The 22317-nt window shown below is 46.9% G+C and overlaps 1 protein-coding gene across 1 annotated transcript in view; it reads left to right on the top strand.

Annotated features, from left to right (window-relative positions):
* The window catches only part of LOC147120004 (flagellum-associated coiled-coil domain-containing protein 1-like), a 132641-nt gene that overhangs the window by 8785 nt on the left and 101539 nt on the right, over positions 1 to 22317 (top strand). The window contains exon 3 of the mRNA XM_085985494.1: positions 21140 to 21203. Within this exon, the coding sequence (XP_085841620.1) occupies positions 21140 to 21203 (64 nt within the window). The remainder of the gene's footprint in view (positions 1 to 21139; positions 21204 to 22317) is intronic.

Raw genomic sequence — 22317 nt, 5'->3', positions numbered from 1 at the left:
TGAACCTTGGTTAGACCACACTTAGAGCAATGTGTGCAGTTCTGGTCTCCATGTTATAATTGGGATAGAGAGGCACTGGAGAAGATGCAAAGAAGATTCACAAGGATGATTCCTGAACTGAAAGGTTATAACTGTCAGGAAAGATTCAAAAGATTGGGGCTATTTTCTCCAGAAAAGAGAAGGTTGAGGGGGTGACCAAATAAAGGTCTTTAAAATTATGAAGGGTTTGATAGGGTAGACATAGAGAAGATGTTTCCATGTGGGGGAGTCCCAAAAGTAGGGGTCATAAATATAAGATAGGGATGCTATGATCAAAAGGCCCAGCACTTAATTCATATGCATACATATGCAAGTTTCTCCTGAATTCCAATAGGGAACTTGGGTGAAGGATAGAAGGGTTAGTGGTGCTAGAGTTGCCAACTCTTCAAGATTGCCCTGGAGTCTCCTGGGCATTGCTGCGAGCAATCCAGGAGAAAAATCCTAGGAGCAATAAACAAAATTATGTTTTTAAAATTTTCTTTGATCACTTTTGTTTATTAGTTGTAAAAAATATTGGAGATGGGAGCAGAGGCTCCTTGACTGGATGGGTCGGCTGGAGCCAGGAGGTCATATGACGAAACCTCCCGGAATACTGGTTGGACGTATTCGTGGCGGTTTCATCACACGCTGAAACAGACAGTGACTGCTGCACTAACTCACTCCAACATCAGATTGGGGGGAGTCTGTGAGCATGTGTTCCTATCTTGGGTCCAACTTTAAACCCACTATAAAAATAGAAAAGGCTGGAAACACTCAGCAGGTCAGGCAGCATCTTTTTTTATTTGTTCCGGGATGTGGGCGTTGCTGGCAAGGCCAGTATTTATTGTCCATCCCTAGTTGCCCTTGAGAAGGTGGTGGGAGCCACGGCCTTGAACCGCTGCAGTCCTTGTGGTGAAGGTACTCCCACAGTGCTGTTAGGGAGGGAGTTCCAGGATTTTGACCCAGTGACGATGAAGGAACAACAATATATTTCCAAGTCAGGATGGTGTGTGACTTGGAGGTGGTGGTGTTCTCATGCGCCTGCTGCCCTCGTCTTTCTAGGTGGAAGAGTGTTTGGGAGGTGCTGCCGAAGAAGCCTTGGTGAGTTGCTGCAGTGCATCTTGTAGATGGAACACACTGCAGCCACGGTGCGCCGGTGGTAGAGGGAGTGAATGCTTAAGGTGGTAGATGGGGTGCCAATCAAGTGGGCTGCTTTGTCCTGGATGGTGTCAAACTTCTTGAGTGTTGTTGGAGCTGCACTCATCCAGGCCAGTGGAGAGTATTCCATCACACTCCTTACTTGTGCCTTGTAGATGGTGGAAAGGCTATGGGGAGTCAGGAGGTGAGACACCTGCCACAGAATACCCAGCCTCTGACCTGCTCTTGTAGCCACAGTATTTATGTGGCTGGTCCAGTTAAGTTTCTGGTCAATGGTGACCCCCAGGATGTTGATGGTGGGGGATTCGGTGACGGTAATGCTGTTGAATGTCAAGGGGAGGTGTTTAGACTCTTGCTTATTGGAGATAGTCATTGCCTGCCATTTGTGTGGCACGAGTGTTACTTGCCACTTATCAGCACAAGCCTGAATGTCGTCCAGGTCTTGCTGCATGCGGGCATGGACTGCTTCATTTTCTGAGGAGTTGTGAATGGAACTGAACACTGTGCAATCGTCTGTGATCTTCCCCACTTTTGACCTTATGATGGAGGGAAGGTCATTGATGAAGCAGCTGTAGATGGTTGGGCCGAGGACACTGCCCTGAGGAACTCCTGCAGCGATCTCCTGGGACTGAGATGATTGACCTCCAACAACCACAACCATCTTCCTTTGTGCTAGGTATGACTCCAGCCAGTGGAGAGGTTTCCCCCCTGATTCCCATTGACTTCAGTTTTACTAGGGCTCCTTGATGCCACATTCGGTCAAATGCTGCCCTGATGTCAAGGGCAGTCATTCTCACCTCACCTCTGGAATTCAGCTCTTTTATCCATGTTTGAGCCAAGGCTGTGTAATGAAGTCTGAAGCCGAATGGTCCTGGTGGAACCCAAACTGAGCATTGGTGAGCAGGTTATTGGTGAGTAAATGCCGCTTGATAGCACTGTCAATGACACCTTCCATCACTTTGCTGATGATTGAGAGTAGACCGATGAGGCGGTATTTGTAGATGGATTTGTCCTGCTTTTAGTGGACAGGACAAACCTGGACAGTTTTCCACATTGTTGGGTAGATACCAGTGTTGTAGCTATACTGGAACAGCTTGGCTAGAGGCACAGCTAATTCTGGAGCACAAGTCTTCAGCACGACAGCCAGGATGTTGTAGGGGCCCATAGCTTTTGATGTATTCAGTGCGCTCAGCCATTTCTTGATATCACATGGGGTGAATCGAATTGGCTGAAGACTGGCTTCTGTGATGGTGTGGACCGATAAGGATCATCCACTCAGCACTTCTGGCTGAAGATGGTTGCAAATGCTTCAGCTTTGTCTTTTGCACTCGCGTGCTGGGCTCTGCCATCATTGAGGATAGGGATATTCATGGAGCTTCCTCCTCTCGTTAGTTGTTTAATGGTCCGCCATCATTCACGACAGGATGGGGGAGGACTACAGAGCTTTGATCTAATCCGTTGTTTGTGGGATCGCTTAGCCCTGCCTATAGCATGCTGCTTCGACTGTTTAGCATGCATGTAGTCCTGTGTTGCAGCTTCCCCAGGTTGGCACCTCATTTTTAGGTACGCGTGGTGCTGCTCCTGGCATGCTCTTCTGTACTCCTCATTGAACCAGGGTTGGTCCACTGACTTGATGGTAATGGTAGAGTGAGGGATATGCCGGGCCATGAGGTTACAGATTGTGGTGGAACACAATTCTGCTGCTGATGGTCCAAAGCACCTCATGGATGCCCAGTTTTGAGCTGCTAGATGTGTTCTGAATCTATCCCATTTAGCAGCGTGGTAGTGCCACACAATGCGATGGACGTTGTTCTCAGTGTGAAGACGGACTTCGTCTCCACAAGGACTATGCGGAGTATATTCTGTGCCCTTGCTACCCTCCGTGCTTCTTCAAAGGCAGTTAAGAAGGCAAATGGTATGTTGGCCTTCATAGCGAGAGGATTCGAGTACAGGAACAAGGATGTCTTGCTGCAGTTGTACCGGGCCTTGGTGAGACCACACCTTGAGTATTGTGCGCAGTTTTGGTCGCCTTATCTGAGGAAGGATGTTCTTGCCATGGAGGGAGTGCAGCGAAGATTCACCAGACTGATACCTGGGATGGCAGGAATGACATATGAGGAGAGATTGGGTCGATTAGGCTTATATTCGCTAGAGTTTAGAAGAATGAGAGGGGATCTCATTGAAACTAATAAAATTCTAACAGGACTAGATGCAGGAAGGATGTTCCCGATGGCAGGGGAGTCCAGAACCAGGGGTCACAGTCTAAGGATAAGGGGCAAGCCATTTAGGACTGAGATGAAGAGGAATTTCTTCACCCAGAGAGTGGTGAACGTGTGGAATTCTCTACCACAGAAGGCAGTTGAGGCCAATTCATTAAATATATTCAAGAAGGAGTTAGATATATTTCTTAAGGCTAAAGGGATCAAGGGATATGGGGAGAAAGCAGGGACAGGGTACTGAATTTGGATGATCAGCCATGATCTCATTAAATGGTGGAACAGGCTCGAGGAGCCGAATGGCCTACTCCTGCTCCTATCTTCTATGTTTCTAAAGCGGTGTTCAACATGGAGGAGTACTGGTTCATCAGTTGAGGAAGGGTGGTAGGTGGTAATCAGCAGGAGGTTTCCTTGCCCATGCTTGACCTGAAGCCATGAGACTTCATGGGGTCCGGAGTCAATGTTGAGGACTCCCAGGGCCACTCCCTCCCAACTGTATACCACTGTGCCACCACCTCTGGTGGGTCTGTTTTGCCAGTGGGACAGGATATACCCAGGGATGGTGATGGAGGAGTATGGGACATTGGCTGAAAGGTATGATTCTGTGAGTATGATTTTTTCAGGCTGTTGCTTGACTAGAGGCATCTGGGAAGGCGCCGAACACCTCGAGTCTCTTCGCCGGGAGCAAGCGGAAGTCAAGCGCAGGCAGCGCAAGTCAACCCACACACCTGCCCCTTCAACCACCGTCTGCCCCACCTGTGACAGAGACTGTAGGTCACGCATTGGACTCATCAGTCACCTGAGAACTCATATTTAATGTGGAAGCAAGACATCCTCGTTCCGAGGGACTGCCTAAGAAGAAGAAGTTGCTTGACTAATCTGTGGGACAGCTTTCCCAATTTTGGTACAAGTCCCCAGATGTTAGTGAGGAGGACTTTGCAGGGCTGACTGGGCTGTGTGTGCTGTTGTGTCTGAAGCTGGTGCCTAGGTTGACGCCGGGTGGTCCATCTGGTTTTCTTCTTGTATTTCATAGCGGCTTGTTACAACTGAGTGGCTTGCTATGGCAGTTAAGAGTCAACTACATTGCTGTGGGCCTGGAGTCACATATAGGCCAGACCAGGTAAGGATGGCAGATTTTCTTCCCTAAAGGACATTAGTGAACCAGATGGGTTTTTATGTCAATCCGGTAGTTTCATGGTCACCATTACTGATTATGGCCCAGAAATTCGGGTCTCCACGGGTGAGTACGCACGGGGTACTCACCCATAAGCCCAATGGAAGTGCTGGTTTCCTGCATGCACTGCGCATGCGCGGGAAACCGGCACTTCCGTTCCCCTGAAAGAAGGGGTTCAGAAGTCGAATGTGTGCGCAGGAGAGGCTGCGCGTGCGCATCGAACTTACGTTTTTTTTGCAGGTTTTCCCGGGAGGGTAAGTCTCCAGAAGTTAGACATGTAAAAAGCAGTCGCAAGGCCTGCTTTTTACAAGGTAAGTGGTGAATTAATTAAAATTAAAACATTTTTTCCACAGGTTTATTATTTTTTAATATTTTAAAGAAAGGTAAGTTTATTTTTAGCCCCGTTAGAAAATGTAATTAATTTTTTCAAAAATTTAAATTATTGTTTAAAATAGTTATTTCATGTAATTTATAGTTTATTTTTAAAATGTGATTTAAAAAAAAAAAATTATTTGTAGATTTAGTGATGTTTTGGGGCTTGTAGTATTTATGGGTTTGACAGGTCTTCCTGTCAAACTTATGAATTAAGCATTCCCTGCTACCATTGGCTCTCCATGGCCCACGTGATCCCAGGGGACGCACCGAAGTAACTGCACCCCTGGGATACGCAAGCACTGCGCGCCGGCAGTTGGAAGAGGCCCAGGATCGGAATCCCACACGGGCCCACAGCACAACGGCCGGCGCGCAAGGTAAGTGCAGGTCGGGGGCTTGCACCCGCAGGAAGCCCCCGACCCGAATTTCTGGGCCATTAGCTTTTTATTCCAGATTTATTTAATTAACTGAATTTAAATTCCCCAGCTACTGTGGTGGGATTTGAACTCACTTACATCCAGATCATTAGTCCAGGCCTCTGGATTACTAGTCCAGTAACATAACCACTGATATACCTATCAATTCGTCCAATGAAAAGCGACGAGTTAAGAAAGTAACTATAGGTTTTTATTGACTAAATAACAGAGCCCACCCTCGTGGGTGATCGGATCCAAGAAGGAGGAATACCAGCCAGTCGACCACCTTTATACCCGGGCCGGTAGGTGGAGCCATGGGCGGAGTCGGCAGTGGTCAGCCCAGGTATAGCAGCGTGACAAGAGGCGACCTCGTACAGTGATACAACAATGTGAACAGTGATAACTATAGGGAAACGATCTAACAGTGATAACTATAGTGTAACGATAGTGAACGGTAAAAGTGGTTTACCACATTCACCCCTTGTTTAGATTTGAGTCCGGCGGGGTGAAGTGTACTACCAGTTCTGGTATGTCAGTCTGTCCGGAGGCCTCGTAAGCCTGTCTGATCGTCGCAGCGGCGGTGTTGCGTTCTCCGGTGTTAATGCTGGCGTCTGCGAGGTAGGCGAAGGCTCTTGGGGTTCCGGCGTACCGTCTACCTGGGCTGGAATTGGGGGGGTGGTGGTGTCTCCGGAGTGCCCGAGGGTGCGAGGTCTCGTAAGGAGACTGTGTCCTCCCACCCGTCTGGGTATGCCACGTAGGCGTACTGGGGGTTGGCGTGCAGGAGGTTCACCCTCTCGACCAGGGGGGTCCGTTTTATGGGCCCTCACGTGCTTTCGCAGCAAGACAGGCCCCGGAGAGGTCAGCCAGGTTGGTAGCGTGGTTCCCGTAGTCGACTTCCTGGGGAAAACAAACATTCGTTCATGGGGGGTGGCGTTAATGGCAGTGCAAAGTAGTGACCGGATGGAATGCAGCGCCGCCGGGAGGACCTCCTGCCAGCGAGAGGTTGGGAGGCCCTTAGACTTTAAGGCTAAGAGGACGGCCTTCCATACCGTCGCGTTCTCTCTTTCCACCTGGCCGTTCCCTCGGGGGTTGTAGCTGGTGGTCCTGCTAGTGGCGATGCCTCTCGCTAGTAGGAACTGACGGAGTTCCTCGCTCATGAAGGAGGCGCCCCGGTCACTATGTATATAGTTTGGGAACCTGAACAAGGCAAAGAGGTCGTTCAGGCATTTAACGACCGTGGTGCTGGTCATGTCTGGGCAGGGGAAGGCAAAGGGGAAACGGGAGTACTCATCAACAATGTTGAGGAAGTACACATTACGGTCAGAGGACGGGAGGGGCCCCTTAAAATCGATGCTCAAGCGCTCGAAGGGGCGGGTGGCCTTGATCAGGCTTGCTCTGTCCGGCCTAAAGAAGTGCGGTTTGCACTCAGCACAGGTCTGGCAGTTCCTGGTCATGGTCCTGACCTCCTCGATGGAGTAGGTCAGGTTGCGGGCCTTAATGAAGTGGTAAAGCCTGGTGACCCCGGGGTGGCAGAGGTCGTTGTGGAGGGTCTGAAGTCTATCAATTTGCGCGTTGGCGCATGTACTTCGTGATAGAGCATCTGGGGGTTCGTTCAGTTTACCAGGCCGGTACAAGATATCATAATCGTAGGTGGATAGTTCGATTCTCCACCTCAAGATCTTGTCGTTCTTGATTTTACCCCTCAGCTTGTTATTAAACATAAAAGCGACCAAACGCTGGTCGGTGAGGAGGGTAAATCGCTTGCCTGCGAGGTAATGCCTCCAGCGGCGTACCGCCTCCACAATCGCCTGGGCCTCCTTCTCGACCGAAGAGTGTCGGATCTCAGGGGCCTGTAGGGTCCTTGAGAAGAAGGCCACCGGTCTCCCCTCCTGGTTGAGGGTAGCGGCTAGGGCGAAGTCGGATGCATCGCTCTCCACTTGGAAGGGGATGGACTCATCCACTGCGTGCATAGTGGCCTTAGCAATGTCTCCCCTGATGAGGGAGAAGGCCGCGCGCGCTTCTTCCGTAAGGGGGAAGGAGGTGGACTTCATGAGGGGTCTGGCTTTGTCCGCATAATTCGGCACCCATTGGGCATAGTAGGCGAAGAGCCCCAGGGTTCTCTTCAGCGCCTTTGGACAGTGGGGAAGGGGTAGCTCCATGAGGGGACGCATTCTTTCGGGATCGGGGCCGATGATTCCGTTCTGTACTACGCAGCCGAGGATGGCAAGGCGCGAGGTGTTAAACACACATTTCTCCTTGTTGTAGGTGAGGTTCAGCCGTTGGGCCGTACGGAGGAATCTTTCCAGATTAGCGTCATGGTCTTGCCGGTCGCGGCCGCAGATGGTGACGTTATCTAGATAGGGGAACGTGGCTTGCAGCCCGTTCTGGTCAACCATCCGGTCCATCTCCCTTTGGAAGACCGAAACCCCGTTGGTGACGCCGAAGGGGACCCTAAGGAAATGGTAGAGGCGGCCATTCGCCTCGAAGGCGGTATACTGGCGGTCCTCGGGGCGGATAGGGAGTTGGTGGTAGGCCGACTTAAGGTCGATGGTAGAGAATACCCGGTATTGAGCAATCTGATTGACCATATCAGATATGCGGGGAAGGGGGTATGCGTCCAGCTGGGTGTACCGGTTTATGGTTTGGCTGTAGTCGATGACCAGGCGGTTTTTATTGCCGGTCTTAATGACTACAACCTGGGCACGCCAGGGGCTGCTGCTCCCCTCGATGATGCCCTCCTTCAGGAGACGCTGCACCTCAGAGCTAATGAAAGCTCTGTCCCCGGAGCTGTACCGCCTGCTCTTGGTAGCGACGGGTTTGCAGTCGGGGGTGAGGTTAGCGAACAGGGAAGGTGGCGGGACCTTGAGGGTGGATAGGCCGCAGGTGTTACGCGGTGGGCGATTTAAAGGCTGCTGGTTGTCGACTGTGAGCGGGGGGAGGGGTCCACCGTATGCTAGAGTGACGCTTTGGAGGTGGGATTGAAAATCCAGCCCTAGTAGGACGGCAGCGCATAGCTGGGGCAGGACGAGGAGTTTAAAGTTTTTATACTCCGTGCCCTTAACCGACAGGGTCACAACACAGTAGCCGCTGATGTCTGTGGCGTGGGACCTCGATGCCATCGAGATCCGGTTGCACGTTGGCTGGACAGTGAGGGAGTAGTGGCTCACCGTGTCTGGATGTATGAAGCTCTCCGTGCTTCCGCTGTCGAACAGGCAGGTCGTGGCGTGGCCGTCTACTTTGATGTCCATCATTGACTTGGACAGCTGATGCGGGCGAGCTTGGTCTAGTGTGACGGAGGCTAGTGTGTGGCTGAGCGGGTCGCTGTAGTCTGTAGGTGAAGCGGTCGTCAGGTCTGGAGGTAAGGTGGCGGTCGAGCGTGGTGGGTAAAATGGAGGCACCCACGAGGTGGGGCAAAATGGTGGAGAAGATGGCTGCCCCCACAACCCACATGAGGCACTGCTGGCGTCGGTTGCCTGGATCAAAGATGGCCGCCCCATTGCTCATCTGTGGCCTTGATAGAAGATGGCCGCCCCCACAGCTCACATGAGGCACTGCTGGCCTCTGCTGCTCTCCCTCTGCAGGCCTTCGCGAAGTGGCCTTTCTTCAGGCAGCTGGAGCACGTCGCGTTTTTGGCTGGGCAGCGCGACCTCGGGTGTTTCGCCTGCCCACAGAAGAAGCAGCCGGCGGCCCGGTCGCGGGGGTCCGAAGTCGCAGCCGGTACCGGGGGTGGTGGTCCCGATCGGGTCCGGGACGCCGACGCTGAGGTAGGTCCCGAGGGCGGCGCTACGAGGGGTATTGCGGTCGGGGTCGGGCCCGAGTCCCAGAGTCGCGAACTGTACCTGGAATACACCGAGGTCCCGCTGGGTCACTTCTAGGGAGTAGGCCAAGGCTGCAGCTGTGTTCAGGTCGAGGTCCTTTGATTCCAGCAGTCTCTGCCGTGAGTAGTCGGACCGAAGGCCTTTCACGAAGGCATCGCGGATGTTATCTTCAGTGTTTTCTGCAGCCGATACTGCTTTAAAGTCACAGTCCCTGCCGAGTGTTCGTAGCGCCCGTAAAAATTCAGCTACAGACTCTCCTGGCTGTTGCGGGCGGGATCTTAGGAGGTGTCTGGCATACATGGAATTTACCGGGCTCCGGTACTGCTGTTTCAGTAGGTTGATAGCGGCCTCGTAAGTAGTAATGTCCTGGATGAGTGCGTATACTTTAGGGCTCGCTTGGGCGGTCAGAACTCTCAGTTTGGATCTCTGAGGGACGCCGGATTCTTCCAGGTAGGATTCGAAGCAGCACAGCCAGTGTTTGAAGTCGAGGGCTGCGTTTGTTGCTTGTGGGTTTAGATCCAGGTACGGTGGTTTGAGGGCTCGCAGCCAAGCCGGCTGCTGTGGCTGTTGTAGCTGGGCGTCTGGCTGGTCGTTTGGCTGCTCCGTTGACTGGTTGTTTGGCTGCTCAAGTGACGACATTTTAAAATTTAGTCAATAAAATTGATATACCTATCAATTCGTCCAATGAAAAGCGACGAGTTAAGAAAGTAACTATAGGTTTTTATTGACTAAATAACAGAGCCCACCCTCGTGGGTGATCGGATCCAAGAAGGAGGAATACCAGCCAGTCGACCACCTTTATACCCGGGCCGGTAGGTGGAGCCATGGGCGGAGTCGGCAGTGGTCAGCCCAGGTATAGCAGCGTGACAAGAGGTGACCTCGTACAGTGATACAACAATGTGAACAGTGATAACTATAGGGAAACGATCTAACAGTGATAACTATAGTGTAACGATAGTGAACGGTAAAAGTGGTTTACCACATTAAAACATTTTTTCCACAGGTTTATTATTTTTTAATATTTTAAAGAAAGGTAAGTTTATTTTTAGCCCCGTTAGAAAATGTAATTAATTTTTTCAAAAATTTAAATTATTGTTTAAAATAGTTATTTCATGTAATTTATAGTTTATTTTTAAAATGTGATTTTTAAAAAAAAAAAATATTTGTAGATTTAGTGATGTTTTGGGGCTTGTAGTATTTATGGGTTTGACAGGTCTTCCTGTCAAACTTATGAATTAAGCATTCCCTGCTACCATTGGCTCTCCATGGCCCACGTGATCCCAGGGGACGCACCGAAGTAACTGCACCCCTGGGATACGCAAGCACTGCGCGCCGGCAGTTGGAAGAGGCCCAGGATCGGAATCCCACACGGGCCCACAGCACAACGGCCGGCGCGCAAGGTAAGTGCAGGTCGGGGGCTTGCACCCGCAGGAAGCCCCCGACCCGAATTTCTGGGCCATTAGCTTTTTATTCCAGATTTATTTAATTAACTGAATTTAAATTCCCCAGCTACTGTGGTGGGATTTGAACTCACTTACATCCAGATCATTAGTCCAGGCCTCTGGATTACTAGTCCAGTAACATAACCACTATGCTACCGTTTCCTGTGGAGAGAGAAAAACAGAGTTAACATTTCAGGTCAATGAACCTTCACAGCTTTTAAACAATTGCAAAGCCAGAGAAAAGGGGGGCTGGAAAAGAACAAAGGCGGCGGCGGCGGGCCTGCGGGAGACAAGGCGGCCGAGCGGCAGTGATTTAAAGCAGTGGCGAGGACCAGGTAGGCCTCAGAGTGGTGGCGGCGGACCTGCGGGAGACGAGGCGGCCAAGCGACGGTGATTTAAAGCAGCGGCGAGGACCAGGTAGGCCTCAGAGTGGTGGCGGCGGACCTGCGGGAGACGAGGCGGCCAAGCGACGGTGATTTAAAGCAGCGGCGAGGACCAGGTAGGCGTATTAATCTCCAATCTCCGAGCTCAGAGGGAGGGAGAGAAGTAAAAAGTAATCGAAGTGTGATGTCACCAGAAAGCAGGTAATGATTGGTTGGTGAGTATTTCTTTCTTTTTAAACTTTAACTCTGTGGTTTATAGTTTTTAAGGTCTCTGTGGTGTAGCGGGGCCTATTGGTAAACCAGGGTCCTTAAATATATCATTTAACTGTAGTGTAATTGGTGGGATTGATTTGATTTAATTTAATTTCAATTAATTAAAGGGTAAGTCATGGCAGGAGAGCCCGGCCCCATGGTATGCTCCTCCTGCGCTATGTGGGAACTCAGGGACACTTCCTGTGTCCCTGACAACCATGTGTGCAGGAAGTGTGTCCAGCTGCAGCTACTGGCAGACCGCATTGCGGCACTGGAGCTGCGATTGGATACATACTGGACCATTCGCGATGCTGAGGACGTCGTCGATATCACGTTTAAGCAGTTGGTCACACCGCAGGCAAAGGTTGGACAGGCAGAAAGGGAAGGGGTGACCAACAGACAGAGTAGTAGGCGCAGGCAGGTAGTGCAGGAGTCCCCTGTGGACATCCCCTCTCAAACAGATATACCACTTTGAATACTGTTGAGGGGGATGGCTTATCAGAGGAAGGCAGCAGCAGCCAACTTCCTGGCATCAGGGGTGGCTCTGCTGCACAGGACGGGAGGAAAAAGAGGGGTAGAGCTATAGTAATAGGGGATTCTATTGTAAGGGGAATAGATAGGCGTTTCTGCGGCCGCAAACGAGACTCCAGGATGGTGTGTTGCCTCCCTGGTGCAAGGGTCAAGGATGCCTCAGAGCGGCTGCGGAACATTTTGGAAGGGGAGGGTGAACAGCCAGTTGTCGTGGTGCATATAGGTACCAACCATATAGGTAAAAAACGGGATGAGGTCCTAAAAGCTGAATATAGGGAGTTAGGAGGTAAATTAAAAAATAGGACCTCAAAAGGTAGTAATCTCAGGATTGCTACCAGTGCCACATGCTAGTCAGAGTAGAAATAGAAGGATATTTCAGATGACTACGTGGCTAGAGGAATGGTGCAAGGGGGAGGGATTCAAGTTCCTGGGACATTGGAAGCGGTTCTGGGGGAGGTGGGACCAGTACAAACCGGACGGTTTGCACCTGGGCAGGGCCGGGACCGATGTCCTAGGGGGAGTGTTTGCTAGTGCTCTGGGGGAGGGTTTAAACTAAAATGGCAGGGGGTTGGGAACCTGAGCAGGGAGACAGAGGAAAGGGAAACAAGGATAAAAGCAAAAGATAGGAAGGAGAAAAACAAAAGTGGCAGCCAGAGAAATCAATGGTTTAAATCAAACATGGCCATAGTAAATAATATTTCTAATAGGTCTAAGAGCATTAAAAAAACAAGCCTGAAGGCTTTGTGTCTTAATGCGAGGAGCATTTGTAATAAGGTGGATGAATTAGCGGCGCAAATAGAGGTAAACGAATATGATTTGATTGGGATTACGGAAACATGGCTCCAGGGTGGCCAAGGCTGGGAACTCAACATCCAGGGGTATTCAATATTCAGGAAAGATAGGCAAAAAGGAAAGGGAGGTGGGGTAGCATTGCTGGTTAAAGAAAGGATTAACACAATTGTAAGGAAGGATATTAGCTCTGATGATGTGGAATCTGTATGGGTAGAACTGAGAAATACCAAGGGGCAGAAAACATTAGTGGGAGTGGTATATAGACCTCCAAACAGTAATGCAGAAGTTGGGGGTGGCATTAAAAGGGAAATTAGAGAAGCGTGCAATAAGGGTACAGCAGTCATCATAGGTGACTTTAATCTACATATAGATTGGGCTAACCAAATTAGTAACAATACTGTGGAGGAGGAATTCATGGAGTGTTTACAGGATGGTTTCCTGGACCAATATGTCGAGGAACCAACCAGAGATCAGGCCATTTAGACTGGGTATTATGTAATGAGAAAGGATTAATTAGCAATCTTGTTGTACGAGGCCCCTTGGGTCGGAGCGATCATAATATGATAGAATTCTTCTCTCGAGGCGGTTCAGAGAAGGTTCACTCAGTTGATTCCGGAGATGAGGGGGTTGACGTATGAGGAAAGGTTGAGTAGGTTGGGCCTCTACTCATTGGAGTTCAGAAGAATGAGAGGCAAACTTATCGAAACATATAAGATTGTGAGGGGGCTTGATCGGGTGGATGCGGTGAGGATGTTTCCACTGATGGGTGAGACTAGAACTAGAGGGCATAATCTTAGAATAAGGGGCTGCCCTTTCAAAACTGAGATGAGGAGTAACTTCTTCACTCAGAGGGTAGTAAATCTATGGAATTTGCTACCCCAGAGAGCTGTGGAAGCTGCAACATTAAATAAATTTAAAACGGAAATAGACAGTTTCCTAGCAGATAAGGGAATTAGGGGTTATGGGGAGAGGGCAGGGAAGTGGACGTGAGTCTAGATTCGGATCAGCCATGATCCTATTGAATGGCGGAGCAGGCCCGAGGGGCCGTATGGCCTACTCCTGCTTCTTATGTTCTTATGTTCTTATTAAGATGGAGAATGAAGTAGTTGACTCAGAGACTAGGGTCCTGAATTTAAATAAAGGAAACTACGATGGTCTGAGGTGCGAGTTGGGTAGGATTGATTGGGAAATGCCACTCAAAGGGTTGACGGTGGATAGGCAATGGCAAACATTCAAAGACCGCATGGATGAACTACAGAATTTGTTCATCCCAGTTTGGCATAAAAATAAAACAAAAACGCTGACTCAACTGTGGCTAACAAGGGAAATTAGGGATAGCATAAGATCCAAGGAGAGGACATATAAATTGGCCAGAAAAAGCAGTGAAATAAAGAATAGATTTGCCTTTCTAATCTAGGCTTTATTAACTTTAAAAATCCAGTAGCACATCTTTCAACACCAGTCTCCAACCATGACTGGAGAGAACTGAATTTAAGATGGCCACCACAAATCACCTGACATCCACTACCAATGAGTTTACAGCATATATCTCAAGGTAGAAACAAACAACCAATTACAATACTTCTTACTAACACAGAGAACAACCACCCCATTCACCAATCACAATACTTCTTATTAAACATAGGAAATAATCACCACATTCACCCCTCCTTTTAAAACATGCTCCAACCTAAAACAACCTTTACAATTTATAATTAATTTATTTACAACTAAAATACAAATATAATATTTCAACAATTTTAAAACATTACTATCAATTTAAAAGTCCATTTTCAATCGGTCGACCGGATATCTTGTTCGTGTCGACCTTCTTAACCTTGGTGAAATTCCTTGCCCTCCCACACCCGGAGACACCGAAGTATCTTCTGCAGGAAGGCTATCCATATCCCGATTATCAACGGTTTCCAGATTGGAAATCCCATCAGGAAGTAAACTAGGACGGTCATGAACATCCATCAAAGGCTGACTAATAGAAGTATAATTATCTGCAGTAGGATTGGAAATATTCGTAGTATCTATAACAACATCCACATTATCTGAATCGTGACTATTATTAGTATCCTCAGAAGAGGGCTGGCCACCACAAGGAGCCAAATCTTTAATTGAAACAGTACTTTCTTTCCCATCTTGGAATCGAATATGAGCATATTGGGAATTTGCCTCCAACAGCTCCACCTCCTCCACTAAAGGATCATATTTTGACAATCTAACATGGCGTCGAAACAGCACAGGTCCCTGCATAGTAAGCCATGAAGGTACCGAATATCCCGTAGTAGATCTCCGTGGGTAATTAAAGAGCCTTTCATGGGGAGTCACATTAGTAGCCATTGAAAGCAATGATCTAATGGAATGCAGGGCATCAGGCAGTACCATTTCCCACTGTGTATTCTTAAGGTTCCGGGATGTCAAAGCCAACATAACTGCCTTCCAGATCACCCCATTGTATCGTTCGCACTGTCCATTACCCTGGGGGTTATACGGGGTAGTTCTACTAGTAGAAATTCCCCGACTCTGAAGGTATTCCTTCAACTGGGAAGACATAAAAGAACTTCCCTGATCCGAATGGATATACGCAGGCATCCCAAAGATGACAAAAAGTTGAGTCAGACATTTGATAACTGTAGCAGCTGATACATCTGCACAAGGAAAAGCAAAAGGAAACCTTGAAAACTCATCCACAACAGTAAATATGTATCGATTTTGAGTCGTTGAAGGAAGAGGCCCCTTAAAATCAACGCTCAGACGTTCAAAAGGAGAAGTAGCCTTTATAAGATGAGCTCGTTGAGGCTTAAAGAAATTCGGTTTACACCGAGCACAGATAGAACATGATGAAGTCATCCGCTTGACGTCTTCAACTGAAAAGGGCAAATTCTTAGTGCGTACGAAGTGTATCATCCTCGTAACCCCAGGATGACATAAGGCATTGTGAAGATTAATAAGCGTATCTCCGTGAATCACAGAACAATAAGCCCTCGACAGTGCATCAGCAGCAACATTATCCTTCCCTGGACGATAAACTATATCAAAATGGTAACATGCCAACTCAATCCTCCACCTCATTATTTTATCATTTTTGATCTTTCCAAAATGTTTAACATCAAACATAAAGGACACAGATTTTTGATCGGTTACCAACGTGAAATGTCGCCCCGATAAATAATGTCTCCATTTACGCAGTGCTTCTACTATTGCATATGCCTCTTTTTCTATTGAAGAATGTCTTTTTTCACTATTGTTCAAGGTACGTGAGAAAAAGGCCACAGGTCTTCCATTCTGGTTCAGAGTAGCCCCAATTGCAAAATCAGAAGCATCCGTCTCAATCACAAAGGGAACCTGCTCATCAATAGAATGCACAACTGCTCCTAAGATATCCTTTTAAAAATTATCAAAACATGTCCTGGCCTCCCATGATAGAGGATATGTCGTAACCCAAATAAGGGGCCGGATCTTCTGCGAAAAGTTTGCAATCCAATTAGAATAGTAAGAAAACAGTCCAACAACTCGTTGCAAAGCCTTAGAATTAGTAGGATAAGGTAAATCGATCAATGGTCGCAAACGTTCTGGATCTGGTTTAATCTTATTTCCCCGAGATAATATACCCCAGTAGATTTACCTCAGTAGTCAAAAAGATACACTTCTCTTTATTAAAAGTTAAACCAACTTTTTCCGCAGCTTGAAGGAATCTTTCTAAATTAGAATCATGCTCCACCCTTGATTTACCACACACCGTGATATCATCTAAATATGAAAAGGTGTCAGAGAGAGAGTTATCACTTATAAAAGCATCCATTGCCCGTTGAAAACAAGCAACACCATTAGTAACACCAAATGGTATTCGGCAAAACTGATACAGCTTTCCACCAGCCTCAAAGGCTGTATATGATTGATCCCTCTTAACAATAGGAATCTGATGATAAGCACTCTTTAAATCAATAGTGCTAAAAAACTTATACTGAGATACTTTGTTGATAAGCTCATCAATCTTAGGCAAAGGGTACGATTCTAATTGAGTATACCTATTAATAGTTTGAGAGTAGTCTATCGCCATTCGTTTCTTATGTCTCTCGTTAGTGGTGACAACTACCTGAGCCCGCCAAGGCGAACAACTAGGTTCAATGATTCCTTCCAATAAAAGACGTTGGACTTCAGAATTAATAAATTCTCTATCCTGACTGCTATACCTTCTTGACTTGGTAGCAATTGGCTTACAATCCGGCATCAAATTGGAAAAAAGTGATAATGGAGAAATGGATAAAGAAGTTAATCCACAAATGGATAAGGGTGGCTTCGTCCCTCCAAACGAAAGACTGAGAGACTCGTGTAATTTAAGCACATCATGACCAATCAGTTTATATCCGCACAAAGATTAGGCAAAACAGATAGGCATATATCAGTATACGTATTACCTAGAAGAATCATTTTCACAAGGCAACAACCAACTACTTGTGAAGTAAGGGTTGTCTGAGCCATACACACCTGATAAGTAACAGGCAAGATTTTCAAACACTTTTCCTTCGCAAACTGAAGACTTATAAAACTCTCGGTACTGCCCGTATCTATGAGAGCCTTCACTTCTAACCCATTAACTTGGGCCATAACTATAGCTTTGTTTAGGCCATGAGCAAATGCAGCAGAAATTGATGCAATAAACGCCCTCTCTACAGGTTGAATAGTCGCAGAAGAGGAGGTAATTGAACCTAATGATTTACAAACACGTGCATAATGACCTCTCTTTCCACATTTACTACACACAGCCTCCCGGGCAGGACACTTCAAACGAGGATGCCGGACGTTCCCACAAAAATAACACTTCTGAATCCTAGAGGCAACAGCCGCCGAAGTAGAAACTGTTCCAGAATCTAGTAAACCACTCCCATTAAGTCCACCTAATTCTTTTTCGTCCGGAACTGCCGAAACCACAGTCGCAGGTCGATTAGAAAGAGCATAAGAATCCAAACTTCTCTGAGCCATATCCAATGTAGAAGCTTGCTCAAAAGCACTCTTGAGATCCAAAGTCTTATTTTCTAACAACCGCTGACGAATTGATCTAGACAGTAGTCCATTAATAAAAGCATCCCGTACCGATTCTTCCTTATATTCTTCAGCCGTCACGGCTTTATAATTACAGTTAGCACTAAGGTGCCGAAGTGCTTGTAAATAAGTATCCAAAGATTCTCCCACCTGCTGCCTATGGGCAGATAGAAGATAATGTGCAAATACCTCATTCTTTGGTTTAACAAAAATCTTCTCCAATGTAGAAATAGCCAATTCGTAAGTTTTACAGTCCAAAATATACTTATACACATCCGGAGCAATGTAGTTGATCAGCATATTCAGCATATTCAGAGACTCTTGTTCCAACACACCCAAAAAGTTTGTAAATGTACAATACCAATGTTTCCATTTATCATCCACTCCTGCAGAATTAGGGTCAGCATTGAATCGTTCTGGTTGAAGATATCGCTCCATTCTGATAAAAAGTTAATAAATTGAAATAAAGAATAGATTTGCCTTTCTAATCTAGGCTTTATTAACTTTAAAAATCCAGTAGCACATCTTTCAACACCAGTCTCCAACCATGACTGGAGAAAACTGAATTTAAGATGGCCACCACAAATCACCTGACATCCACTACCAATGAGTCTACAGCATATATCTCAAGGTAGAAACAAACAACCAATTACAATACTTCTTACTAACACAGAGAACAACCACCCCATTCACCAATCACAATACTTCTTATTAAACATAGGAAATAATCACCACAAGCAGTAAACCTGAGGATTGGGAGCAGTTTAGGATTCATCAAAGGAGGACAAAGGGATTAATTAAGAAGGGGAAAATAGAATATGAGTAAGCTGGCAGGTAACATAAAAACTGACTGTAAAAGCTTTTATAGATATGTGAAGAGAAAAAGATTGGTGAAGTCAAGCGTAGGTCCCTTGCAGTCAGAATCAGGGGAATTTATATTGGGGAACAAAGAAATGGCGGACCAATTAAATACATACTTTGGTTCTGTCTTCAAAAAGGAGGACACAAATAACCTCCCAGAGATGTCGGGGAACATAGGGTCTGATGAAAAGGAGGAACTGAAAGAAATCAGTATTTGTAGGGAAATGGTGTTAGGGAAATTGACAGGATTGAATGCCAATAAATTCCCAGGGCCTGATAATCTACATCTTAGGGTACTTAAGGAAGTGGCCCTAGAAATAGTAGATGCATTGCTGATCATCTTCCAACATTCGATGGAATCTGGAACAGTACCCATGGATTGGAGGGTAGCTAATGTTACCCCACTATTCAAAAAAGGTGGTAGAGAGAAAACGGGGAATTACAGACCGGTAAGCCTGACATCGGTAGTGGAGAAAATGCTAGAGTCCATTATAAAAGATGTAATAGCAGAGCACTTGGAAAACAGTGACAGGATCGGACAAAGTCAACATGGATTTACAAAAGGTAAATCATGCTTGACTAATCTACTGGAATTTTTTGAGGATGTAACTGGTAAAATAGATAAGGGAGAACCAGTGGATGTGGTGTATTTGGACTTTCAGAAGGCTTTCAATAAGGTCCCGCATAAGAGATTAGCGTGTAAAGTTAAGGCACATGGGATTGGGGGCAAGGTATTGACTTGGATACAGAACTGGTTGGCAGACAGAAAGCAAAGAGTTGGAATAAATGGGTGTTTTTCCGAGTGGCAGGCAGAGAATAGTGGGGTACCGCTGGGATTGGTCCTTGGACCCCAGCTATTCACAATATATATTAATGATTTAGACAAGGGAACTAGATGTAATATCTCCAAGTTTGCAGACGACACAAAGCTGGGTGGGCGTGTGTGCTGTGAGGAGGATGCAGAGAAACTCCAGTATGATTTGGACAGGTTGGGTGATTGGGCAGAAACATGGAAGATGCAATATAACGTGGATAAATGCGAGGTTATCCACTTTGGTGGCAAAAACAGGAAGGCAGATTATTACCTGAATGACAATAGAGTGGGAGAAGGAGAAGTGCAATGAGACCTGGGTGTCCTGGTGCACCAGTCGCTGAAGGTAAGCATGCAGGTGTAGCAGGCGGTTAAGAAGGCAAATGGTATGTTGGCCTTCGTAGCGAGAGGGTTTGAGTACAGGAACAAGGATGTCTTGCTGCAGTTGTACAGGGCCTTGGTGAGACCACATCTTGAGTATTGTGTGCAGTTTTGGTCACCTTATCTGAGGAAGGATGTTCTTGCCATGGAAGGAGTTCAGCGAAGATTCACCAGGCTGATACCTGGGATGGCAGGTATGACGTATGAGGAGAGATTGGGTTGATTGAGCTTATACTCGCTGGAGTTTAGAAGAATGAGAGGGGATCTCATTGAAACTTAGAAAATTCTGACAGGACTGGACAGACTAGATGCAGGAAGGATGTTCCCGATGGTTGGGGAGTCCAGAACCAGGGGTCACAGTCTAAGGATAAGGGGTAAGCCATTTAGGACAGAGATGAGGAGGAATTTCTTCACCCAGAGAGTGGTGAACCTGTGGAATTCTCTACCACAGAAGGCAGTAGCGGCCATTTCATTAAATATATTCAAGAAGGAGTTGGATATATTTCTTAAGGCTAAAGGGATCAAGGGGTATGGGGAGAAAGCGGGGACAGGGTACTGAATTTGGATGATGAGCCATGATCGCATTGAATGGCAGAGCAGGCTCGAGGGGCCGAATGGCCTACTCCTGCTCCTATCTTCTATATTTCTATGTGAAGGTCTGAGATAGGGTAGAGGGCAGGAGTGATTAAATGACAAAAGGGATGATTGTGCAAAGGAAAAGGAGGTGATAATGGAACAAGTATAGAAACAAAAGGTGGGTCCAGAGGAGATGTTAATGCTTACAGAATGTTCAAGAGAAAATAGGAGCAGTGGTTAAGATCTATAGTTGTTAAACTGAGTGTTAAGGCTCCAAGGCTGTAAAGTGCATCGTAGAAAGATGAGGTGCTGTTCCTCGAACTTGCGTTGGAACAGTGTAGGAGGCCGATTACAGAGAGGTCAGACTGGGAGTGGGATGCAGAGTGAAAGTAGGGAATTGAAACCTGCTCCTGTGTTTGGAAATCTTCATCTCAAAATATCTGGATGAAAGAAAAGAAAGAGTTGTATTTATATAGCGTCTTTCACGGCCACCGGACATCTCAAAGTGCTTTACAGCCAATGAAGTACTTTTGAAGTGTAGTCACTGTTGTAATGTAGGAAACACACCAGTCAATTTGTATCCAGCAAGCTCCCACAAACAGTAATGTGATAATGACCAGATAATCTGTTTTTTTGTTATGTTGATTGAAGGATAAATATTGGCCAGGACACCGCCTAGATGGGCCGCCTAATGTGGTATAACGGGATGCTGTCCTTCTGCAAGTTGGATGTGTTACTGTAGGACTGTGGCGAGCCCATGGAACAATCTCTTACTATAAGCAGCGCTCATTGTTGGTGGTGCTTTTCTGTTCCCATATTAAACATTGCTTCTGATCCAGAAAGGAGGATTATTTCACCGCTTCTCTCTTTGTCTTTTCCCCGCCAGCACAACGTGTGCATCGGAGTTATGTAAAAAATGCGAGAGAGGGACGACTTTCCCACATTACAAGGTAAGAGGTTCATTATACGAGTAGACCCGTAATGCTGTAGCGCAGTGGCCAATGGGAGACCCGCGTCTCCCCAGTGACAAATTGAGAAATATTACGTCCGTGAATGATTGAGACACGGACAGCAGGAGTTGAACAAAACAAGTCTTTACTGATGGAAGTCAATAGTGAAACTGAAAACAAGAGAGGCTCACTAGCGCCTTTTATACAGGGGTGGTCACTGCCGGTACTGCAGTCTGAGACCAGTTATTCTCTTAAAGGTACATACACAACAATTCCTCCCCTTTTAGATAAACAGTACATAACATTCATTTAACAACTAAATGATAACTAATTACAATCACAATTACGGTTGCTAGATACATTGGTTAAGTTTAAGCAATTATAAATTCAGTCTTTGAGGAGGCTTCCTGATTCTGTCTGGATAACGCCTCTTTGGGGTATCAGGTTCTTCTGGCAATGTTGAGTCGGGATCAATGTCGTTGTTTGGTTCATCTTCCAATATCACCGGTTCTGCGGTAGCTGCAATTGGTACATCGATTTCATTGCCAGGTGTATCAGATCGTGGTGTGGAGTTGACGTTTTCCAGTGACTCTAGAATCTGGTCAGCATGGCATCTTACAATGCTCTCTCCAACGTCCACGGTATACATGAGAGGTCCTTGCCGTGTACAAATCGTTCCTGGCTGCCATTTCTCAGTGCGGTAGTCCCGGGCCAAAACTGGTTGACCTATCTTAAAACTCCTGGTCGGCCTTTCATTCATATTCTGAAACTGCCTGTTCTCCACATCTCTTCGGACGTTTGGCTTAACCAAATCCAAGCGGCATCGTAGTCTTCGATTGAAGAACATCATGGCTGGAGTTTGATTGGTAACCGTATGTGTCGCATTCCGGTAGGCAAACAAGAAGTTGTCCACCTTGTGTTGTAGGGGTATATCTTCATTACACATTGCCTTGATAGCTTTCTTGAATGTTTGGACAAACCTCTCGGCCAGTCCATTAGTGGCTGGATGATATGGGGCAGATGTGTAATGCTTAACACCATTGTTCTTTAAGAACCTCCGGAACTCTTCAGACACAAACTGTGGTCCATTGTCAGAGCAAATCTGTTCAGGCAG

Source organism: Somniosus microcephalus, chromosome 4, assembly GCF_052327205.1.
Source record: "Somniosus microcephalus isolate GS21.2 chromosome 4, FLI_Smic_1.0, whole genome shotgun sequence".
Taxonomy (NCBI): domain Eukaryota; kingdom Metazoa; phylum Chordata; class Chondrichthyes; order Squaliformes; family Somniosidae; genus Somniosus; species Somniosus microcephalus.
This window is presented reverse-complemented; position numbering and strand designations above follow the sequence as displayed.